The sequence below is a fragment of the Heterodontus francisci genome, chromosome 31 (assembly GCF_036365525.1).
Source record: "Heterodontus francisci isolate sHetFra1 chromosome 31, sHetFra1.hap1, whole genome shotgun sequence".
In the NCBI taxonomy this organism is placed as follows: Eukaryota; Metazoa; Chordata; class Chondrichthyes; order Heterodontiformes; family Heterodontidae; genus Heterodontus; species Heterodontus francisci.
This window is the reverse complement of record NC_090401.1, coordinates 50,374,273-50,387,029: the sequence shown is the minus strand read 5'-3', so window position 1 is coordinate 50,387,029 and position 12,757 is coordinate 50,374,273. Positions and strand designations below refer to the sequence as shown.

Sequence of the window (12,757 nt, the reverse complement as noted above, 5' to 3'; positions counted from 1 at the left end):
GCTCAACAACCTTATTCACTACACTTTATGCGTTTACATACATGTATTGTAATCCTGTCTTTGCATTCCCAGTAGCCGTTCTCAGGCTGCTCCTATCTAAAAAAGAACGATTTCCTTCTCTAGTACTGTCCAACACTCTCACATTATGCACCTTACTCCTCTTTCCTGCTTCTATATCCTGGTGCCCATCCTCCTGCCAATTTAGTTTAAACCCTCCGCAACCACGAGTGAATTTCCCCACAAGGACATTGGTCACAGTTCTGTCGAGGTGCAACCCGTCTCTTTTGAATTGGTGCCTTCTGCCCCAGAAGGGGTCCCAATGCCTGAAGAATCTGAAGCCCACCATCCTGCACTATGCTTCAGGCCATGCATTGATCATCCCTATCTTCCTATTTCTACTCTCACTTGCGTGTGGCACTGGGAGCAATCCGGATTACTACCTTCGAGGTAGAAAGAAAAATTGCAACAAAGTTAGTCAACATTTTACCTGTGAGGGAGGCTTTTCTGGATGTTGGCATACTTGCTCAATCTCATTCAAAAAACCTTCTGCCGAGTCAATTCTATACAAACCCTGTATCTACTAACTTTATTGACTGAGTACCAAGATTAAAATGGTGTCAGCGACTAATACAATGGGTCAGTTTAGGGATTACAGGGCACTCACTGTTAAAGCAGGATCAAGGGGCTGGGGGAGGGGCAGATATTAAACAACAGGGCAACTGGTGTACAAAATGTGTTGCAACGCAGACACAAACCGATTTTTCATGGTCCGATTCACGTATGTGGCTGGTGTGTCTCTGGAAAAATATCAGTAAAATATCACAACTTGGAGAGCACTGAGGGAATGCTGTGTTGTCAGAGGTGCCGTCTTTTGGGTGAGATGGAAAAGATTCCATGGCACTCGCGCAAAGCTGAGGACGAGAGTTCTCCCCGGTGTCCTGGCATTTATTTATCCCTCAGCCCACTTCATCAAAAACAATGGTTTCTTTATTATCACATTGCTGTTTATGGGATCTTGCTTTGTGCAAAATTGGCGGCCGTGTTTCCTACATTACAACAGTGACTACACTTCAAAAATACTTCATGGGCTGTAAAGAACTTTGGGATGTCCTGAGATCGTGAAAGGTGCTATATAAATGCAAGTTCTTTCTTTCTTTCAACAAGAACTTGGCCCAATAATGAAGCCTGCTGGCTGTCAGGAATGGTTCAGTTTATTACTTCTTTCTCTGATTACTTTTGAGAGGATTGCTTCTGTAAAGTGTTGCTTGTGGGTAAAACATTGGGGAGCAACTTTAACCTAATCCGTCCAATGGGAAACTGATGGGATGGGGAGCAATGCTGGCTCCATATCCTGCCCGAGAATTCCCTCTATTGAAGACAATATTGGTCAATTCCATGGGTTTCCCGCCTGGAGACTGAGGTTAAAATTGCCCCCATGCTGTTCCTCCAGTGTTACCACAGAAAAAGGTTCATCCTGAGAGTAATACTTCAGGCACTTACAGCTGTCTTCCTCTTCCATAAAGACTTTGCTGACGTAACAAGCGTAGACAAACCCGCAGAGCTGCAAAAGAGCAAAAATAGCAGAATTCATTATTTTCCACAATTTCAATTTCTTTCCCCCTCCGCTACCCCTGCTTTGCTGAAGGCTTTGACTCAAAACTGGGGTACATGTCCCAGCTATCTTCCAATCCATTACCCCAGGAGCCGTTCATCATGAGCAAGCCTAGACCGTGAGTTTTGGTGTGCTATTTGACCACGCGGTGCCTCGCAGTCGAGCCTCACGGGGTCCCACTGGTCCTTTGGTGAGAGCTGGAGGCCACTGGCGCTAAGTGTAGTGGCCTTTAACTATGATCTCTCCGAGACCAGCTAACTCAGCATCAACCGGCAGTCAAACCCAGGACTTTATCATCTGCAGGTGACAATTTAAAATATGAATCAATCCTAAACATTCGCACAGCAAGTTATAAACTGAATTTCCAAATCAGCCGGGTGATGGTTACTGAACAGAATTATTTACGCAACTGAAGTCATAGCTAAAGACCAGCAGCACATCACAAAGGCTCATTGTTACAGCAAAATGTCATTAACCATCACAAAACATAATGGGATGCTCTTTAAGGTTTGCCTGTGGCACATTTAATAAACTCGAAGGCTTGAAGCCGAATAATGGATCTTCTCAAAACGCTGAATAATAAGTAACCCCCTTTTTCTGTTCTTTGTTTTATTCATCTCTTTCTGTGCACTAGGAAATTCTGTTCTATTGTTTTATTTATTTAAATTTTAGGAGATTAGGAGCCAATGTATCTGTTGTTTCATATATGCACCGTTAATACTTGCAGACATATATATTGAGTGAAGTTAGGACAGCCCACGACAGCTTTATTGCACTGAATTCACATTGATGGTACTGATAATGCTTTAGTCTGGAAGGGTAATAACAGCAGAGGGTTCTACAGCTCTGTAATGTTTCCATCATCTCAGTAAATATCTCATCTGCTTAGGTGACACACAGCACTTGGCTCAGTTTGTAGCACTCTTGTCTCAAGACGTGCAGGTTATTGGTTCAAGTCCCACTCTACAACTTGAGCACATAATATAAACTGAAACGACAGCTGCTTGTTGAAGAATCCCTGCATTGTCGGGAACACCGTTCTTCATTACAAATGTCTTTAGAGAACCCTCTTCTTTGCCTGATCATGCGGATGTTAAAGATCAAGTGTCAGCTGCGCCTCAGTGGGTAGCACTCTTGATCCTGTCAGAAGGTTGGGGGTTCAATGCCCACTCCAGGACTTGAGCACAATAGTCAAGGCTGCCACTCCAATGCAGTTCTGAGGGACAGGTGATGTCTTTCAGATGAGACATTAAACTGAGGGTCCATCTGTCCTCTCAGGTAGATGCAGAAGATCCAATGGCCCTATTTGAAGAGCAGCATGGGAGTTACCCCTGGTGGCCTGGCCAATATTTATCCTTCAAGCAACATCACATAAACAGATTGTCTGGTCATTATCACATTGCTGATGGTGGGATCGTGCTGTGTGTAAATTGGCTGCTGCGTTTCCTACGTTACAACAATGGCCACACTTCAAAAACCACTTCATTGGCTGCAAGGTGCTTTGGGACATGCTGTGGTCATGAAAGGTGCTATATCAATGCAAGTCTTTCTTTATCCCAGGTGGTCACCATTCAGATGAGGGCAGGGAGACCTCCCAGTATCCTGGCCAATAATTCTCCCACCACCAAAACAGATAAACTAGTAATATATTTCACTGCTGTTTGTGGGATCTTGCTGTGTGCAAAATGGCTACCCTGGTCACGACACTTTAAAATGAAATTAATTGTGAAGTGCTTTGAGATGTCTTTGAGACACATTAAGGAGCTAAATAAATGCAGGTCTTTCTAAATAATTTAAAGGGGGTCCAGGAACAGAGAGACCTGGAGGTGTATGTACACACATTGTTGAAGCTGGCAGGACAAGTTCAGAAAGTTGTTAACAAAGCATACGAGATCCTTGGCTTTATTAATAGGGGCATGGAGCACAAAAGCAAGGAAGTTATGCTAAACCTTTATAAAACAATGGTTAGGCCTCAGCTGGGCTATTACGTTCAATTCTAGACATCTTACTATAGGAAGGATGTCAACAGCTTGGAGAGGGTGAAGAGGGCATTTACTAGAATGGCACCAGAGTTAAGGGACTTCAGTTATGTAGAGAGACTGGAGAAGTTGGGGTTGTTCTCCTCACAGCAGTGTAGATTAAGATGCGATTTAATAGAGGTGCTCAAATCATGAATGGTTTTGATAGAGTAATTAAGGAGCAACTGTTTCCAGGACAGACGGAGGAGACAGATTTAAGGTGATTGGCAAAAGAACCAGAGGCAACACGAGGAACAATTTCTTTACACAGTGAGCTGTCGTGATCAGGAATGCACTGCTTGAAAGGACAATGGAAGCAGATTCAGTAGTAACATTCAAAAGAGAATTAGATAAACACTCGAATGGAAAATATGACAGTGCTATGGGGAAAGAGCAGGGGAGTGAGATTCATTAGGTAGCTCTGCCAAAGAGCTGGCACATGCATGATGAGCCACATGGCTGCCTTCTGTGCCACAGCATTCTATAGTTCTCTGATGATTCTAATCCCACTTTCCTGTCATTTTCCCATATCCTTTTAATGTACTTCCTTTCAGTTATCTACCCAATGCCTCTTTTAAGCTTTAGAGCCAGATATTTATTGCGCAGGAGGCAATTGGGCCCAGTGAGCTGGATTTTATGCTCTCCTCCATGGCGAGTTTGAAGGCGGGGAGAGAATTTAATCGGGTGGAATGGTGGTGGGTGGGCACCCAGTCACTCGAGTCCTTAATCCTGGGGAAGGCCCGCTGCTACCCAATTAAGTGCCCGATTGGCACATGATGCGGCGGGCCTTCCTGCAAAGAAGTGATGCAGGGCTCTCGTCGCCTCTTCGGCCGGTGGCTGAGACCCCCATCGCCTAAATAAAATCCTGCCCATTGTGTCTGTGCTAACTTTTGTGCAAGAGCAATCTGAAATGAATCCCACATGTCCCGCTCTCTCCCCGTAGCTTTGTATCTGCCTCTACTGTACATTAAATTTGTCAAAACATAATTAGCTTTCAAAACAATCGGTGCGTGTGATTAGCCTTGCATTTCTTAGTGTTTGCCACTGCAACATTATTCTCATCCCTGCCTCAAACATTACTTGTGGTAAAGTATTCCAATTCAAATTGCCCTCTGTGTGGAATAAGAATAAGAATATTTCCCCCCTTCAGAGTTCTTATAATTATCCTAAGTTTGTACCTGCTTTTTACCAATTCACTAACTAATGGAAACAATCTTTCACTGCTTACTCTCCCAATACTTTTCACAATCATCTATTTCATAACCTCTATTCATTCTCCCCTTTCCTTAACCATCTTTGTTCCAATAAAAGAGCAATAATGTTTCAAACTTTTCTTCATACCTGGAAATTTTTGTCCCTGGTATCATTCTAATGAATATTCACTATCTCCTTCCCATGGGTCTAACATCTTTCCTATAATGGGATGCCCAGAACTGCCTACATCTATAGCCTAAGAAATGTTTTGTGGAAAATTTACACCACTTCTTTTAATGTCCTTATATTCAGAAAACGCAGAGACCCGTTTGTAATGCAATTTATTGAGGGAAAAAAAATGAAAGGAAGTATAATCTAAATAGTAAAATTCCTAATGGAGTGGAGGAGCACAGAGGGATTTACGGGTAAGGATGTACAGATCTTTAAAGAAGGGACATTCAGATAGGAGAGGCAATTGATGCGCACAAGCATACAACACATGCACACACATGTGCATATACACACATGTACACACACGCACATGTGCGCACAAACACACACAAAGACATGCTCTTTGAATGAAGATCTCAGGCTCTAACCACTCTTTATTTAATACACACAGTGATCCTCCAATATTCAGTTTCAAGCGCCAATTAATTTTTATCCTTTAAGCCACAGGCTCAAAGTGGTTGCTTTCCAATTTATGAGAACAGTCTATGATGGATGTTGAGAGGCCATCAGAAGCCTTTAGTTATCAGGTCGAGGTACCTCACACTCACCGCTGACGGCAATAACCTGCAATTCTAGGAATGCGGTGGATTTCAAATGAACTATATATTTTTTTTCCCTTTCTCGCTCATGAACGTGTTGACTCCTTGTTGGGGTGCAGGTCCACAAGCACTGATTGCCCTCTGGCCCCTTGCTCAAGTGCTCATTATTCACAAGCAATTTCTGACAGTGAGGTCAACAACTTACTGCTTTTGGTGTAGATTAGACTGAAAGCTGGCCAGTCCTAAACAGACTAAAATGAAAGTTATTATGCTCTTGCTTCCAAATTGCCACTGTTAGCTCATTTGGATAGCTTTAGGGAAAGTACCAATGAAAGGAGAAAATTGCTTGCTGATTTAAAGCTGTGGATACAACTAAAGGGAAATGTCACAACTGGGCGACAAAGTTTTGCAAGACTTTGGAGAGGATCTCAATTGATTATCTGCCTTTACCAAGAATGAAGTGGCAAAGGACTAAGAAGGAATAGGTAGAAAATAAAGGGAAAGGACCCTCAAGCTTTCTATCTGCAGGCAAGTGACAGAGCAGTCCAACAGCTAACCCCTGTTTGATGGCTGCTGATTGTAAGGACGATTTTCCCTTGTGCCATTCCATGGTACCAACCCCAAAGGCCAGCATTTTGGGTAAGCCATGAAAGGGGTAGAACCAGGTTTTAGACCAGGGAATTCTATAACTGTGGATGTGGGCATCGCTGGCAAGGCCAGCATTTGTTCCCCATCCCCAATTGCCCTTGAACTGAGTGGCTTGCGAGGCCATTTCAGAGTCACCCACATTGCTGTGGGTCTGGAGTCACATGTAGGCCAGACCAGGTAAGGACAGCAGATTTCCTTCCCGAAGGACATCCGTGAACCAGATGGTTTTCAAGACAACGATAGTTTCATGGCACCATTACTAAATTACTCAATTATTGAGACGAGCTTTCAATTCCCGATTTTTATTAATTATTTGAATTTAAATTCCACCAGCTGCCTTGGTGGGATTTGAACCCATGTACCCAGGGCATTAGCCTGGGCCTCTGGATTACTCCAGTGACATGACCACCATGCCACCGTCTTCCCCTATGTTGGATCAATTTAAATAAGCAAAGAAGGGGCCGGTGCCTACTGTGTTTACCATTGATGAGTTGTATGCAGCGGTTCAAGAAGGTGGCTCGCCACTAGCTTCTCAAGGGCAATTAGAGATGGGCAATAACTGCTGGCCTTGCCAGCGATGCCCACATCTATGAATGAATAAAAAAATGATGATTCATGATGGCACTGTGGAATTGGTTGAAAAATATAAATGGGATGGTTCCACAGTATCCCAGAATTGATTCTACACACATACATGCGCACAAGCACATACATCTTAATGAGATCTACCTATTTGAAAACAACATAATGTCAACATTTGGAGTTGTGCCGTGCACTTTACTGCTCAGTCATGAGGCAAGACATTGTCAGTCAGATAAGGCTACAGATAACCTTTCCAAAGCAGGAAGTGGCTGCTTTCAGTGAGCAGAAAGCATTTACTTTGTAACATCTTATTCCAACATAAGAACGTATTGAAAATCGCTGAAAGCCAATGCCCTAATGGATAGGGTGGTCTTGACTGACCAATCAGGGAAAGCCCATCAGTGTTTGTACTGGTGAGCTGCATGGTTTTAGCCTATTAAACCCCAGCAGTATCGCTTTACCCTTGGTTTGCCCAACTTGCACCTATGCTCAGAAAGGTCATAGACCTGAAACGTTAACTCTGTTCCTCTCTCCACAGATGCTGCCAGACATGCTGAGTATTTCCAGAACTTTCTGTTTTTATTTCAGATTTCCAGCATCCACAGTATTTTGCTTTTATTGCACTTAAGCTCACTGGAACAGGTAAGTGGGATGTGTTCTTAAAGGAAGAGAGTTTTCACTATGTATTGGGCAAATGGAAATTCTACACTTGTAGTCTGGTTTGTAGACTCAAAGATGATGGTAGTTTTTCATGAGTCACAGGTCATTTGAGAACAGAGTTCAGTACATTTATATCTGGGGGTCACTGAGAAGGGCATATTTATTGACCACTTGCCCTTGGCCTTGGAAGGTGATGGGTGGACCTCCTTCTCAAAACAGCAATTAACTTTACAACTTTTAAAAAAATTCATTCTTGGGGTGTTGGATGCCTTTATTTATTGACCATCCCTATTGTCCAATCTTTGTAATGGTTTGAAACAACTGAGTGGTTTACTAGGTAACTTCAGAGGACAGTTAAGAGTTAACCTCGCTGATGTGGGAATGGAGTCACATGTAAGCCAGGTAAGGATGGCAGATTTCTTTCCCTAAAAGACATCAGTGAACCAGTTGGGTTTTTATGACAATTTGACAGCTTCACGGTCTCTTATATTAAAGCCTGGCTTGGGTATAAAATAAAAACCCAACCCGGGCCCAACCCGACAACAGCCAACCCGAACTCGACCCGGGCCAGAGTCCTTGAATTTTTTTCTCATGCCCGACCCGAAAATATCAAACATATTATTGAAACATAAAAAAAATCAAAGATTAAAAAGAATACACTACAAAACAAAACAGTACTGTCTAGCCCAACCCGACCCGAGCCCGAATGCTGGACAGAGAATATAGACCCGACCCGAACCCGGCACACGTAGTCGGGTTTGGGTCTGGTAGCCAGGCTTTAACTTATATTACTATCAGTTTTATAAAAAAATTCAGAATCTCAACTGCCGTGGTGGGATTTGAACTCAGATAACATACTCACGACTCCACCTGGGTGATTTAACAATTAACCCATTGAGTGAGGGAGTACAGTAACATGCAGGCTATACCACTTAGGAGTGATTTCCTTCCTGAGTGAACCAGCGGGATTTTTATACGTTCACAGTCAAAAATTACCAGGTTTATTCAAACCCCTTTCGTAAATTGTCATAATGAGATTTGAACTCATAACTGCTGGTTTCTAATGCAGTTCAATAATCATTAGATCATGACACCTAATATCTATATAAGCAATAAAGGTAGCACACTAGCATGAATGGGTCATGAATGGTAAGGCAAGAAAAAGTAGAGTTTGCTGCTCACATCACTCAGGGGCTCAGCCTGTGTGTATGACTGACTTCCTGTTCAAGCTAATATTTATCCCTCAACCAACATCACCAAAAACAGGTGATCTGGTCATTATCACATTGGAATTTACAGGAACTTGCTGTGTGCAAATTGGCTGCCACGTTTCCAACCTTAAACAGTGGCTACGCTTCAAAAAGTACTTTGGATGTCCTGAGGTCCTGAAAGGCACTATCTAAATGCAAGTCTTTCTTTCTTTACATGATTGGTGTCAAACAGGAAATTTCTGCTGGTATATCTCCCACTCTGGACTGTGAAATCTACTTTAGAACTTACTCCTTGAGGAACATGCGGCACAGTGGCGCAGTGGTTAGCACCGCAGCCTCACAGCTCCAGGGACCCGGGTTCGATTCTGGGTACTGCCTGTGTGGAGTTTGCAAGTTCTCCCTGTGTCTGCGTGGGTTTTCTCCGGGTGCTCCGGTTTCCTCCCACAAGCCAAAAGACTTGCAGGTTGATAGGTAAATTGGCCATTATAAATTGTCTCTAGTATAGGTAGGTGGTAGGGAAATATAGGGACAGGTGGGGATGTTTGGTAGGAATATGGGATTAGTGTAGGATTAGTATAAATGGGTGGTTGATGTTCGGCACAGACTCAGTGGGCCGAAGGGCCTGTTTCAGTGCTGTATCTCTAATCTAATCTAAATGCCTTCCTGATGGCTCAGTTGATACAAAATCTCCCTAGGATGCGACTGAGGCAGGTGGACCACAAGAATTCCTGGTTCTTGGTGTTGTGTTAACTGACTCAGCAGGGTTATAATTGGTTTCAGAGCTTTTGGGTTAGAGAGGGGAGAAACCTTGGCCAGGGTCATTGCAGACGTGGAGATATCAAGCGAAAACAGGGCTGCAATGCCTTCAATGATTGAATGGCCTGACAACACTTTCTGAATGACTACGTGGGACGGGAGGGTGGGGACTACCTGAAGGTTGCCAGCTGTAATGAACTGTAGTTTACCATAAATAAAAACAGAAAGTGCTGGAAATACTCAGCAGGTCAGGCAGCGTCAGTGGAGAGAGAAGCAGAGTTAACATTTCAGGTCTGTGACCTTTCTGATGAATGTTCTGATGAAGGATCACAGACCTGAAACGTTAACTCTATTTCTCTCTCCACAGCTGCTGCCTGACCTGCTGAGTATTTCCAGCACTTTCTGTTTTTATTTCAGATTTCCAGCATCTGCAGTATTTTGCTTTTATTTTATTGTGGTCTACCATAACTCAACTATTTCAGCAAAGGGCGAAGACTGGGTCTGGTGGGTGGGGCGGGGGTAGTGGGGGTGATAAATGGAATTCTTTACAGCAATTCTATTGAGATGGGCACAAGATGCCAACAGCGGGCACGTAGAATATGATTTTGACATTCCATTCTTCACTCACTTTTCTGAAAGCGTCTATTCATCCAACACTGATGCAAGTGGGAATGACAGTAATATTAAGTTAAATATGAAAGAGCTAAGAGATTGTCCAGTGTGGATACAGATGATTAGAATCTTTCACCACTCCAATTCTATGGCTTTCTGAAATCTATTGAAATGATTAAAAACGTCAAACGGAAACTACTGAGTAAGGAGATCAGCCAACCAATATTGTCATGTCAATCTGAATGAGGAAAGGACTGGACACCCTGCATCAAAAGGACACGGTGATGTGGATTAGTCAGAGAAACTGTGCTCAGAAAGCAAAAATAGACATCTTGCTTCAAAAAGCAGGAGATAACTAATATATTCGAGTACTAACAGAATTAGCCTCTTATCATTTAATAATATCTGCCGCTGCCTCTAGCACATCTCTTTCCCAATGTGGTTGATCACAAATAAGCCTCCTTACCACCTTGAATAAATGAGCATGCAGAGGTCAGTGGTAGTGAACGAGCATTGCTATGTCTGTCCTTTCACTATCTGTTCTTGTTTAAAAAAAACACACACACAAAACAGTTGGAGGAAAGTTTCACAACCCGTCTTTCAGATGACACCTTATCTCTCCCGGTCTGGCCTGTATGCGACTCCTCCGTATTGACCAAGACACTGGATACAATGCTCTACTCTTTGAAATAGTGCCATGGGATCTTTTACATGCACCCGAGAGGGCAGACATGGTCTCAGTTTAAGAATGTAAGAGCATATAAGAAATAGGAGCAGGAGTAGGCCATTCGGCCCCATGAGCCCGCTCTACCAGTCAATAAGGTCATGCCGGATCTTCTCCCTCAACTCCATTTTCCTACCCTATCCCCATAACCCCCAAATGCCTTAGTACACAAAAATCTATTGACCTCAGTATTGGATATGCTCAACATTTAAGCATCCACATCTCTCTGGGGTAGAGAATTGCAAAGATTCACAACCTTTTGAGTGAAGAAATTTCTCCTCTTCTCAGTCCTAAATGGCCAAACCCTGATTCTGAGACACTGACCTCTAGTTCTAGACTCCCCATCATCTATCATTCCATCAGCTATCCTGTCAAGTCCCTTAAGAATTTTATATGTTTCAATGAGATTACTTCTCATTCTTCTAAACTCTAGCGAATATAGGCCTATTGAACTCAATCTCTCCTCATAGGACAATCCCTTTACCGGAATCAGTCTAGTGAACCTGTATTGTACTCCCGCTAAAGGCAAGTATATCCTTGCTTAAGTAAGTTTAACGTCATCTGAAAAACAGCACTTCTGGCAGTGTAATGCTCCCTCAGTACCACACTGTAGTGTCAGACTAAATTGTGTGATCAAGTCATTAGATTGGGACTTGAATGCACAATCTAGTGACTCAGAGGAAATTGTGCTATCAACTCAGTCACAGCTGATACCCGAAGGCATCAACTTATGTTATAAGCCTCTGTCTTGGAGCACTGCTGCGATATGAGACACCCGAGTCCAGCATGAATCAGCATCTTGAGCACAGGAGGGGAGGAGAGAATTGGAGTGGGGTGGTATGGGGGTGGGGGTGGGGAGAAATAGACATTTGTGAAATAGGTGTAAATAAATCTCAATTGGGGCAGCAATGGTTTATGCATCTAAATAACTTCTATTTTCAGAGAGGATGATTTATTCCCACAATGATAGTGGTTCCACGGAGATACTACTTCCTCTCTGTAAAACCTTTCACTGTTTATGATATTGCTTGATGAATTCAGGACATAACTCATCGTTAAAGCATTCTGACTGTAACCATCAGAAACTCGGGCCAATTTTTCTTCTTATGCTGTTTTTAAACAAATCAAACAGAAAATTATGGTTTGCTTTTATGTTTTTCTCCCTCCCCCCACTTCGCTTGCTTGCCCAGTTCGATTGATTTTTTTTGTGTGAAAAAAATACACTGTGCTGACAGCACCAGAGAGGAACTGACATTGAGTAAGTAACAAGTTCAATAGTGAAAGTTCATTGATGTTACACAGAAATAGTCACTGAGGTGTCTTGGGCCATTAGCTAGCTTTGCTTGTACATTCAGCCAATTCACACCGCTGGTTTCAGTCATTCCTGCAAACCAATATCATAACAAATCAACAGAAATAAAATAAAACAACAGCATCCCAGTCCTTCCTAAAACTCATTGATGGGGCTCTTATGAAATGGGGCTGTGGACAAATGAAGTTAATGACGGGGCCTGAATTTCCATGGACTTTCCACCATTGTATTCTCGGGCCTACCCGTTTCCGCAGAAACGACCCCTAGGCCCAAGGCTCATTGGATATTGAGCCTGAATATTGGGCACCCTCAGCAGTTCACTGGTGAAGAGGACTTCAATATCAGGTCGCTGCAAGGCTAATTGTGAGGGGTGACCAGGAAAGAAGTACAGGAGGCAACGATCAAAAGGGAGGGAGAAGGAGGCCAAGGAGGGGTCTTTGGGACCGGATGGGGTTGCACCTCTCAGCTCCACATTCAGATACGTATTTTCATAAGAAATTTAGTTTTTTGGTACCATTAAGGACTGCTGGATAATAATAAAGATCTTGCATTTCTACAGTGCATTTCACAATCTCAGGATGTCCCAAAGTACTTTACAGCCAATGGAGAACTTTTTGAAGTGTAGTAGTGTCGGATATAAGGCAACAAATTTGCACAC

General features: G+C 43.0%; 1 protein-coding gene across 5 annotated transcripts in view; it reads right to left on the bottom strand.

Moving 5' to 3' along the window:
• Nucleotides 1–12,757, bottom strand: part of nkain1 (sodium/potassium transporting ATPase interacting 1) — a 507,954-nt gene that overhangs the window by 30,730 nt on the left and 464,467 nt on the right. For all 5 annotated transcript variants that reach the window (XM_068011547.1, XM_068011548.1, XM_068011550.1 and 2 more), the window contains one exon: nucleotides 1,501–1,561. In XM_068011547.1, coding sequence (XP_067867648.1) covers nucleotides 1,501–1,561 — 61 coding nt within the window. The remainder of the gene's footprint in view (nucleotides 1–1,500; nucleotides 1,562–12,757) is intronic.